General features: G+C 36.0%; 2 protein-coding genes across 5 annotated transcripts in view; one reads left to right on the forward strand and one right to left on the reverse strand.

The window, feature by feature from the left end:
• ZEB1 (zinc finger E-box binding homeobox 1) overlaps positions 1-12,332 on the reverse strand; it is a 288,560-nt gene that overhangs the window by 214,439 nt on the left and 61,789 nt on the right. The window contains exon 1 of one of the 3 annotated variants that reach the window (XM_053713870.1): positions 2,566-2,599. The exons of the other annotated variants lie outside the window; for them this stretch is intronic. Within the exon in view, the coding sequence (XP_053569845.1) occupies positions 2,566-2,584 (19 nt within the window). The 5' untranslated portion in view covers positions 2,585-2,599. Of the gene's footprint in view, positions 1-2,565; positions 2,600-12,332 lie in introns of those variants that run through there. 3 annotated transcript variants of the gene reach the window in all.
• Positions 1-12,332, forward strand: part of LOC128660189 (uncharacterized) — a 67,867-nt gene that overhangs the window by 51,426 nt on the left and 4,109 nt on the right. The window contains exons 1-3 of one of the 2 annotated variants that reach the window (XM_053713872.1): positions 1,897-2,650; positions 6,817-7,033; positions 9,099-9,213. In XM_053713872.1, the coding sequence (XP_053569847.1) occupies positions 9,183-9,213 (31 nt within the window). In that variant the 5' untranslated portion in view covers positions 1,897-2,650; positions 6,817-7,033; positions 9,099-9,182. Of the gene's footprint in view, positions 1-1,896; positions 2,651-6,816; positions 7,034-9,098; positions 9,214-12,332 lie in introns of those variants that run through there. The other variant, XM_053713873.1, reaches the window with a different exon arrangement.

Below are 12,332 nucleotides of genomic sequence, written 5' to 3' on the forward strand. Positions count from 1 at the left end.
CTCTATTTTCTTAATTTTGACTGGCGTAAGATACCAGCGGGACAAATATTTATAGTTAGATTCAAGGATTCTGGCAGATACCGATGCTTTTGTATGATTGTGGAATATTTTTTGCCAATCCTTCTCCGAGAGAGGAGATGTTAGCTCTCGTTTCCACTGTTCAACATATGTGGGCAAGGGAGTTTCCTTATGTGATGTCAGTAGGCGGTACATTATAGTTATCAAGTGTTTTGGAGTGTAGGGTAATAAACAGAGTGTTTCCAACAGAGTTGGTTGTCTAGTGATATTCTCCAACACCTTACATGATGATAGATAGTGCTGAAGTTGTATATGGAAGTACCATGAAATATTGAGTTCGGAATTTTCTAGGTCCTCAAGTTTTTTAAGTTTTTTATCTGTTATTAGCCTACAAAATGCCGTCTGACCTATTTGTGTATTATTTAAATTCACGTATTGGGTGTTTGTGAACGGGATGTCTGGGTTATAAGCAAATGGTGTCAAGGGGGAGGGGTTTGAGGATATGTGCGGGTACTCTATTAATATTTTGTCCCATTGGGAAAAGAATTCCTGTAGAAGTGGGTGGGAGCTGATTGATTTAGGTCTAGTTTTTGTGGAGGTCCACCCCAGTGACCCCACGTTTTGTGCCCCTATAAGTGCCCTGCCTATCTGAACGTTTGTAAATAATATAGAATACGTGGAAGAATATTCATTTTTATTATTCCGATTCTGCCCAACCATGAGATCTTTTTATTTTTCCATGAAGAAAGGTCACTAACTATGTGGGACATTAGATGAGTGTAATTAGCTTCAAACAAGGAGTCTGTCTTTGGTGTAAGATTTATCACTAAATATTTAAGTGTGCGAGTCTGTATGCGTAGTTTACAGATGTCTGCCAACTGACTAACCTCTGTTTGGGGGAGATTTATATTCAAAATTCAAACCTTTAGATTTTATATTTAAATAAGTTTAACGTCCCATGAATTCCCCATAAAAGGTTTAATAACACATAGTGAAAACCTTTCATTATTTATTTTGCTTGCTTTTACTGTCATATAAATCTAAAGTTTTTATTTTCCCACTTCCTCCAGAGAGGTCATATTTAGGGTTGCCACCTCGGCCAGGTTTTCCTGGACACTTATGAGTTACACAAGCTTCAGGGTATGAAGAGAGGAACATGAATAGTGTTGTCCAGGGTCACTATTCGCTTGCTGTTTAGTTGCGCAATGCATGTTGCCCTCTGCACACCCTGCAGCATGTGTAACTTATAAGTGTCCAGAAAACATGGCTGAGGTGGCAACCCTTGTCGTATTGTATTCTGTGAAATTTAGAAACCTAGCCCCTCCCACATGCTGCAGTGATTGCTAGATCCGTGCAGGAGTTTATTAATCTAAATTGGCCGCTGCAAATCAGATAAGATAAACCACACTCAAAAGACATGTCCCTTGACTGCAAAACAATAACAAAATTGTGCAAATATTTTATTTTTTTAATGCATTTACTTTTGGTTGCAGATCTTATGATTTGCACTGCTTAATTTCTGACACATATATAAAACAATACTTTAATGTTCAACTAGGTTAGTATAAGCAGGTTTCCTTCCACTAAAAATAAAAATAAAAAAAATAGTTTTGTTGGAAGAAATTCCATCACATTTTTTATTTATGGTCAAAAATGCTAAACACAAATGAGTGACTCTAGCAGTGGATGCAGAGTCCCATAGCAGGAAGTTACATAATACAAGGCTATTTCTCTGTGTTATGGTATGTGTGTGATATCATCTGCATCACCCAGGACTGCACCTAAAAAATAAATGCAGCCACATGTTTCACAGCAATCAGTTCCTGCATAGCTGTGTCCGCCTGCTACCAGGGGTTTCAAGTGAACTAATAACACAAGTATGTGGGAGGATGAAAAGGCCATGCTAGAAAATCCACCTAGTAAACAAATTAGCGCTCCTACAGCATGTAAAGTGTTGATGGTTGAATGAATTATAGAACCAAATAACGAGAAGCTACAGCTATTTTTGCACTAGTTTTGCAGTTTTAGTCAGAGGCTTTGCAAGAAGTTAGTTATAAGGAAGATGGGGTCATTTATAGGAAGGCAAGTTAGTACTATTGATTACACTGCAGACATTGTTCATAGAATATTGATTCAAAGACGTGGCCTCCTATATGCTCATGAATGTAGAACTTATTTCATCATAATCTTAACATATCTGGTTAAACCAACCACTGGAAGAAAAACACAACTATAACATTGTACACAATTGGTAAAAAAAGGCTATAGGCTTTATAAAATGTACTGGCACATAATAGTAACTTGTTAAAGGGATATGAAACCCAAATTTACATTTTCTTCTTGCACTTATTTCCATTGTTTGTTCATGTGCACATCCATATAGTCTAAAGGTGTGTGCACGTCTAAAAATACAGCTCTATGTGTGCCACCCCACACCCACATCTGAATTAAACATCTATCTGAGGAACTAACACTTGCTTTTTTTTAACTTTTATTCTATTAAATTCATGGCTTTTTGTTAGTTGAAGAGGCTATTACTTTTTGTACCATTAGTCTTTTGCAGCATCCCAGTGCATCACTGATGACATCATCTGAGGTTCCCTGCAGCACCAGGACCTGACATCAGAGAGTTGTAAGTATTAGGCACTTTTACTATGCATGGCATAAACTGTGTTAAAAAAAGTATAGTAAAATAACTGTAATGTAACTGTGTATATGTGATCTATATAATTAATAAAATACAAATATTTAGTATTTTTATTTAACAAGTTAAAACAGCTAATAATTGGTAAAAAATATATATTCAAAAAGATACTAATTATTGCCTTATATCAGGGATGGCCAACTGGCGGCCTAGGGCCACATGCAGCCCTCTTCACTAGGGATTTGGTGCTCACTGGGAAAAAGCAAAACTAATATTGTGCCTAGTTTTTGTGAGCCCCAAGAAAAGCTGAACCAAATATGTGTGTTTTGGGGAACTCTAGTGGTGGACAAACAAGGTTCCACAACTAAAAAAAGCCTTCTGGAGGGTAAAACAGCAAATAAAGGATAGCCTGCAACCTTACCTAAATCAGGCCTTATGCCACTCGTATCTTTAGGAAATATATTATTGTGTGTAGCCATACATACATATGCAGCCCCTAAAATACTGATCTTCGGACCCTGTTTCTTAGAAAGTTATCGATCACTGACTTATATCAATAGAAAGCTATTTTTGTCTAGAAAAAAATGATATCATTTGTTGGTACACAAAATAGCAAAATCAGACAATCCAGTGCAAATAAAGCAGGTTACAATTAAAATTCTATTTTATCAGAGCATTTTAAATTTATGCCAAATCCTTCATATTCACTTTTAAGAGTTTAATAAGAAACTTAAAATCTCTTATATTAAAGTATAATTAAGCTCAATTTAATCAAGATCTCTAGTCAGTCTGCACTACCCTTATGATATTGCAGGTTCTAACAACCATAATCTGCTGTCATCATGTGTACACAGTGAGTTTTCTGGACTGGCACTTAGAAAGATATCAAGTGCAGCCTAGGAGAAACTAGGAATGTAACAGTCTGACAAGATATAAGAAGTCTAGTGTTGTCAATGGACGGGGCGTTCTTTTCTGAGCTGATTGTGCCCCCCCCCCCCCCGCTACACTTAAGGCCTGTTACGGGGTGGCGATGGAGGTTGGCATTTGCCAGGGGAATCCAGGGATGCAAGTGACATCACCACGCCACAGAAATCCAAAAATGCTGGATGGGGCTAAATGTAACTCTCATGATCTCAGCTCCATTAAAGTGATGGTAAATTCTAGTGTTTTAAAAACTCTAGGATTTACCATCACTAAAAATAAATAGGACTTCAGTCATCACTTTATACCTTTCTCTTACCCACTCTTTTTTAATGAGGTAACGTTTCCACCGTTAAACCAATAGCTGTTCTAGAGTCATATGGCACTGTTCTGTATGCTAGTATGGTTATTAGTTTAGAGGTGGAAATGTCACCTTAGAACGCTGTGCCGTGAGTGGCCAGAACTGCTGAGTTTAGCGAGGAGGCTGTGGCACAGAAAGGGTAAGTTTAGCACACTTTTTTATAAAGTGATGACAGAAAGTCCTATTTATTTTTAGTAATGGTAAATTCTAGCATTTTTGAAATGCTAGGATTTATCATCACTTTAAGACCCAGAAACCCCCACCCCATATGCAATCATGTGCACCTTCAAACAGTATGTGATTTGGGGATTAGAATTGCCAGCTATTCACCAGAAAAATACTGAACGACCTGTAGGTCGGAATCTGTTGGCACTCTACAAATACCTGATAATAATAATAATAATAGGTGTCTGGGTACTGGTGGTAGGTGACGTCACAAAATGGATTTCTCTTAGGCCCTACCTTATATATTTTTCATAACTGAGCAGTGATTTTATCCCCTTGTCTGACAGTAAAACAAACACAGCATTAATTTAACCCCCTTTGACTGCCAGTAGTACATACAGAGCAGTATTTCTGCACCCCCATTGCTCCAAGTAAAAATACTGAGCATTGTTTTTTTACCCCATTAACTACACATAACTTATACAGAGCACCAAGACCGTCAGTAACACACAATATAGGTGGGTTTTTTTTTACCATTCTTGGCTGCCAGCAACAAATTAAGCAGTGCATGTGCAGCGTTGCTTCTTGTAATGTATAAAAGCATATAAAGTATTTAAAGGGACACTCAAGTCAAAACTTAACTTTGATTATTCAGATAGAGCATGCAATTTTAAACAACTTTCCAATTTACTTACATTAACAAAATGTGCACAGTCTTTTTATATTTAAATATTTTGAGTCACCAGCTCGTACTGAGCATGTGCAAGAATTCACAGAATAAAACGTGTATGCATTTGTGATTGGCTGATGGCTGTCACATGGTACAGGGGGAGTGGAATAGACATAACTTTTAAAATTGTCAGAAAAAAAAATCTACTACTCTTTTGAAGTTCAGACTAAGTGCTTTTGCATTATCTTGTTATCTTCAATTTGGTGATTATGCAAATGTACAGTATTAACTGGTCCTTTAAGATTTAGCTTTCAAAGGACTTTAAAAAAACTGGACAGTATTTTTGTATAGATTTTACTGGACATATGCTAAAATGCTGGATTGTCCGGTTAAATAATGGACACCTGGCAACCTTATTACAGATATACAGTTTAAACACTTTAAAAAATAAAATTAAAAAACATACTTTTCTGACCCCTTGTTTTAAAGAGTAGAAGCCCCTATATAGGTTTTAATAGCCAGGTGATCACTGTGGTAATAGAAATCACCTGGGGTGAATAAATGAGCATTTATTTGAGCAGAGGCTCATGGGAGCTCCTATGTGCAGATCAAAGGTTATATAAATATACCAAAGGCGTTTATATATAGGATAGAGGATAAACTCTTTTGTTGACTACAGAATTTAGAAAAACACGCACTATTTTTTACAACTTTGTTTATTCAAATTGTAATGAAAACTATACATTTTGTTTAACACTGTTTGTTGTGGAGTTGTCATAATATATATATTTATACATAAAAGAATAGTATAGTTTGAATCTGCTTGGTCTGCTAGAATAAAAAAAACAGTATACATGGGTGGGTTTCTTACTGAAAATAGGCGTTTACTGTCTCTTTAAGAGTTATGTACAGGGTGTGGTATACTTTTGTTTTTACTTTACTAGTTGTCTATATTATTGGTCTTCAATTTTAAGAATTTTTAAGATTACCATGGTTAAGAACAAGTTAAGGGGGTACTAAACCCAAAAAATTTTGTTCATGATTCAGACAGAGAAAGCAATTTTAAACAACTTTCTACTTTCTGCCTCTTATCAATTTTTCTTCATTCTCTTGTTATCTCTATTTAAAAAGTAGGAATGTAAAGCTTAGGAGACAGACTATTTTTGTTTCAGAACCTGGGTTACGCTTGCCTATTGGTGGCTAAATGTAGCCACCAGTAAGCAAGCACTATCCAGGGTGCTGAACCTAAAAGGGGCTGGCTCCTAAGCTTTACATTCCTGCTTTTAAAATACAGATAGCAAGAGAACAAAGAAAAATTTCTAATAGGAGTAAATTAGATAGTTTCTTAAAATTGCATGCTCTATCTGAATTATGAAAGAAAGAAAAAAATTGGGGTTTAGTACCCCTTTAATAACTATGTGCTATAGTTCAGATATGCTTAAAGGGGTTTGAAACCAAAAAACTTTCTTTCATAATTCAGATAGAAAATACAATTTTAAATAACTTTCCAATTTACTTATATTATCAACTTTGCATCAATCTCTTTGTATCCTTTATTAAAGGAGCAGCAATGCACTACTGAGAGCTAGCAGAAAACACTGATAAGCCAATAATTAGAGGTATGTAGTGCAGCCTTCAATTAGCAGCTAGGTCCCAGATTCGGAACCTACCTAGGTATGCTTTTTCAACAAGGGAAACCAAGAGAACAAAGCAAATTATATAATAGTAGTAAATTGGAAAAAAAAAAATTGCATGCTCTGTCTGAAACATATCAGAAAATTTCTGGGTTTCATGTCCCTGTGACCTGTTAGTGGGTCCTTAGGACTGGAATTATAGAACAATGTTAAATATAATATTGAAAACTATCTATAGTATAATGAGAAAACTATTACTAATACTAATATTGGAAGATCACGTCTGCTGTTCAAATCAGTTGTAATAGTTTTCCTATTTATTGCAAAAATAAAACTAGAGAAACGTGACGGCCAACAGGAAGCTAGCAGAAAAGTAATCTGTTGCAACTTCCTGTTTATACAGACCTTTAAATGCTCTATAAAAACCAGGAAGTATCTCACTCAAGAGTATCTATAAACTAGAAACTGAAATGAAAACCAGAGGACTTGCATCAAATTCCATTACAGCAGAGTTGAAGGAATCCCCGTGGGATAGGAAACTGTAGAAATATCTGCTTTAAAGTTCTGAGACCAGAAGAGGTGCTGAAAGCAAGAATGCATAAATTAAAAAACAAAAAAAGGTAAAGAGGGATTCCTTGAATAGTTTAAGTGGATAGTTGGAGTTCATGGATTATTTTCCATGTTACAAATAGAATAAAAGTATGTCGCCTGCACAAAGGAGGCCTAAGTTAAAATAGTTACAGCACATTTGTCATACAATATCACATTTCCTCCACACCCTTCCTCAGCCATCAAATGAATACACGCAGTAAATGAACCTAGGCAAAAACAATGGATAATGAATAAGTCATTGCTGATTATTAACGAACAACAAGTAGGTATAGTAATTACACTTCAAACTTAGATAAAGAAATGTAAAGGGTCAGCAAATGTGCCTTTTAAACCATTGCAGTGAATGTAGATGTTATTTTGTTGAATATTTTGGGAATGTTTATTTTGATATCATTTAAGACTCTCATGAGTGCATGTTAGTCATTTTGCATAACCGCCCATCTGTTTGAGGTTTTTGTCTCACTAAACTGTCACTGGGCAGTAAGCCAATCAAAAGCTGTACCGCTGCATTGAAACTGAGCAGCTAGAGCAGAAATGTGGGAGCTTGCTCTGCTTAGTTTCAATTGGGAAACTTCTGATTGGTTGTACAATAAAAAATAAAAAAAAAGCCTCAAGTGGATGGACAACCAATCGGCAGCATACACTATTAGTCAACATTCACTGTGTATTGCTTGCAAATGGCCACTTTAGAAGATGTTAAACACATAGAAAACAGCATTCCTTAATAGCCAAACACTCCAGTGGTATCGAGGGCCATTTCCTTGTGTTAACATTGATTCCAGAGGATGATAAATAATAGAGCTCTAGGGCAGGGTAGATGAAAACCAACAAGTTTAAAAAATCAATACATTTAAAAAAAAATGTTTTTTTTATTTAAATCAAATTTTTGTAAAAAAAAATAATAATAATTTAAATCTGCTTTTTGAGGAGAAATCTATCTAAAGATAGTTTTCTATTTAAGAAATATTATATTCCATAGATTATTCATCCTGAAATAATGATTAGTTTTTAATTATGTATCATGAGGCTGTGCATTCATAGCTGCAATGTTGACATTTTTTAGTAATTTAATTCTATTAATCCATTCATAATGTCATGCTCTCCCAGAGATTTTTCCTGGCAATTTTTCCATCAAGAAGATATTATCATAGATGCTTGGTTTTGCAGTTCTCAAAACTGTGATTTTGTATCTGCAGAGATAGCATGCCTCTTCCTTTCAGCAAATGTGTTCCTCTGCAAATCTTTGTACACAGAATCAACCCCTTATCTTTGATGTGACACTAAATTCAAAAAAATTTCATGATTCAGACAGAGCATGCAATTAAACAAAAAATAAATTTAAAAAATTAGTCAATTGTTCGATATAACTGAAGTAGTAGTTAAATGTTATTCTAAAACTTAAAACGTTATTTGGTTATAAATATTTTGATTATAACAACCAGCAAAAATGAAACTTTATGTAGAAAACCAGGATTTAAATCAAGCCTTACTGACTAGTGATTTAAAATCATGATTTTAACCATATCCACCCTGAACTAGGGTGCCTATAAAACAGGCCCTAGCACCCAGTAAATGCACCAAGCCCTATCTTGAAGAATGGAAACACAGTTCAGTGAGGCCCAGACCTTGAATGGCCACTCCCCCTTTTGATCACAATCACATAATCACATACAGGTGTAGCTGATACCGATGTTTCATTTTAATAAATGGTTTCAATTTTGGTTTAATTTCTAATAACATCATATTAACATTTTGAGGCAAATATACCCCTTGAAAGATTTTTTTTGTAGCATTGATTACATCACCAATAACGTAACCAAGAAAATTTTGCCTTACTCCAAGCTTGGCCAGGAGTAAGGCGAGAGCCAAAACGCGTCAGCCATATTGTATGACAGCCTCTTTTTTACATCCACCTGTATTTTATCCCGGGGGCACAGTCCTCCAACACTTTGTTTGTTATTTACTACTTTTGAATTGTTCATCCAATAAAACACTTTTGCTTGCAATACACTCTGTGCTTCTTGTATTTTCTTGGTTATTGGTTATTGGTTATTTTCTTGGTTATGTTATCAGAAACGCCACAACCAGAAGGCGCACAGGAGCACTTAACACAAACCGTATTGAACAGAACAATGATACAGGCTAAACCGCTCCGCGATGGTAGCCAGTGATCACCTAACGAACGGAGGTATGTGCCATGGTAATTAATGGTTATTGCTTGTTGGGATACAACCCAAGTATATTTAATCGTAAGGACTGGATCCGTAAAGCACACACTGGGTGAGGTCAAGGGGGGCCCCTCTACAGTGTTTGTGAAGTTGCTTCTTTTATTGAAGGTTCTTACAGGATATAGCGCTTGCAGCAAGAGTCTGACAGTGACTGCTTATACAGAGTATTGTTAACTTCCTGCAAATAACCACACCACTTGAACTCCCTTCCCTCTGTTTGTTGATACATCACTAATAATCGCACATGATGTCCCAAGACTCTCCCAGGCAGTGGAGAGCTATGGATAGAATTAGGGTTGCACCGATACCAAGTATTTGCATGAGTACTTGTACTCGTGCAAATGCACCGATACTTAAATCGATACCTCCACTTCCTACCCATCTTGTGGCGTTTTTTCAAACTGCATGTTCCCATTTCATTTTAAACTGGAATGGAGACTAAACTAAAAAAAAATTGTTTACTACTGTTCTGCAAATACAAATTGCTGTTATTTGTATTATTGTAGTAGAGATCACTGTACCTCGTTCAGACAAACTCCTGAAGTACTGGGCAGTTAATAAACAGATTTCCAGCTCTGGCTAAAATGGCCCAAAAATATATTTCTGCACCATGCAGTAGTGTGGAAAGTGAAAGACTGTTCAACTTAGAGTCGAGCCTTCATACAAATGTCAGATTGATGTTATATAACAGCCCTACAACCCAATTGCATCACCCCTTTAAATTTAATATTTTATTGTAATATTTTTTATTTATAAACATGTTCAGTGAACTTTGTGAAAAATAAAACTGTTTTATTATTTCATAATGTCTTTTACAGTCCTTTATAATTATAAAGAAGGAATCTTAAATAATTAGTCTGTATTGTGCTTGGTAAACTGTCACATGACATAAAAAAAAAAAAAGTATCAGTAATTGGTATCGGCGAGTATTTGAAAACAAGTATCGGTACTTATACTTGGTCATAAAAAAATGGTATCAGTGCAACCCTAGATAGAATGCTACTTTTCAACATTATTTTTTATTGAGGTATATCAAAATTTAACAAGTGTAACTCACATTTGACAAATGACACAAGCAGCGTTTTGCAAGTACTCAGACTGTTACAGCAAAATCACTGTCCACATTATACATCTTTGAGAAAACAAAAACATAAAATCTATGTTGACACAATCCATGTGGACCTCAGTTTATAGTGGTGCTCTTGTAGTAAACTATTAGTTAAACCTCAAATAATTTTTCTCTTTATATATGTAGCAGGATATAAATATTCAAACACACAAGAGTTCAAACCAACACACTCCTTCTATACAGTACCGTAAAATTACCTTCTAGAAGACCCTTATGATCATTATTATGGGGGGGGGGGTAATATTTGAAAGGAAAACAAAAGGAAAGAAGCACATACCAATTCCTATATAAAGCTAACAGGTACTATAAAAATATAAAATAGAATACGTTTAACTGATTAGTACCATGTACTACACAAAAAGTTTACCTTATATAGTATCAGCCTTTAGGTCATTACTCTATGCATCTGTCCCAAGTCTTGTACCACTTAGATTAATTACTCTAAATGTATGCTTCTTAAAATTGAATCAAATAATTGGAGTTTAGGGAAAAGTTTCATGGAATCTGTGTTCCTTTGTTTATCCAATAAACAAATATGTGTGTGTGTGTGGGGGGGGGGGGAGCCACCGCTGAAGACTGCTGGAAAGAGGGAGAAGTCAGTGGCAATGTAGGTGACTGTTAAGTATGGAGGCTACTTAAAACAACATCATAGGGGGATAATTTAGGTAGTACACCTCTTGCATATAAAGACTGTAGGGAATATAACAGAATAAACTTAATAGGGTCAGAAAAAATGGAATAGAGCAAAATACTAAATTACCGTTATTGATAAGGTAGTATTCCTATAGGCACAAAGTGCACTTATTAAGTAAACACAGTAGGTGTTAAATGGCCCTTGTATAGTGGCATGAAATAAATGGCATAGCGACTAAATTCCTGAGATAATATGTAGTTCTTTTGTTAAGTAGGAGGTATATTTGTCTCTACAGCTCTGCTGCCTGTTTTAATAGGAATGGTCTAAGGGACCTAGTTATAACTGTGTACATAAGATACCCCAAAATATAACTATATATAAATACACATGCGTGGTTTCTACTAGGCTACCCCGGCCGTAGGCAGCCCAGCAGTATGAGTGAAGTTAAGTGAGGTGTCTCAGATATCTTACCTTCATACAGTAATCAAGTAAAAATGATTAGCCGCAAACATATAGAGCTGCAGAAATAAGTGATAATGTTAGAAATTACAGTGTATCAGAGCTTTTTTCAGTACGAGATAATGGCATGTGCAAGTCCCCAACACAGTATATGAAGTCTTCAAGTCTTAAAATTGGATCCAGTTATGGTGGCAGCGTGTAATTATCACGTTAAACAAGAAAACCATTGTATGCAAATCATATATAGGAGTAATACGTTGAACAACCACTGTTATAGCTCATCATTTAAGATTTGACTTTTCAATAGCATATTTTGTGTATATTATCACATTAAACAAGAATACCATTGTATGCTTAATGTGTGTATACGCGCCCCTGTACGCCTCAGCTCGACTGTGGCGGGGCGAAAATACCCGCAGCTATTCGGCATTGCACACAAGCGCAATTTTGCGCTCGCGTGCAATCCCGCCCCCTGCTCGAGCACAGCCAATCATGCGCGGGCAGGAGCTGTCAATCTCCTCGGTCTGACTAGACCGAGGAGATTGAATTTCGCCAGATTAGAGGTGGCGAAGAGGCTAAGGAAGCAGCAGTCTGGTGACCGCTGCTTGATAAATGACGGCGAGCAAGTTCTTGAGAGAACTTGCTGCCGTAGGGGCTTAATAAATCTAGCCCTTAGGGGGCAAGTGATCTCTCCTGTTTACAGTAAGTGGTCACATGACCCTCTGGTTATCACATGGCTTTTGTCAAAATATCAATTTCTTAATAAGACCTTCAAGTACATAAAAAAGTATATAGAAACATAGATATTTACTGAAGATAAGCCATAGGCCCAGCAAGCCTATAAAAGTATAAACTTA

The sequence above is a fragment of the Bombina bombina genome, chromosome 5 (genome assembly GCF_027579735.1).
Source record: "Bombina bombina isolate aBomBom1 chromosome 5, aBomBom1.pri, whole genome shotgun sequence".
Taxonomy (NCBI): Eukaryota; Metazoa; Chordata; class Amphibia; order Anura; family Bombinatoridae; genus Bombina; species Bombina bombina.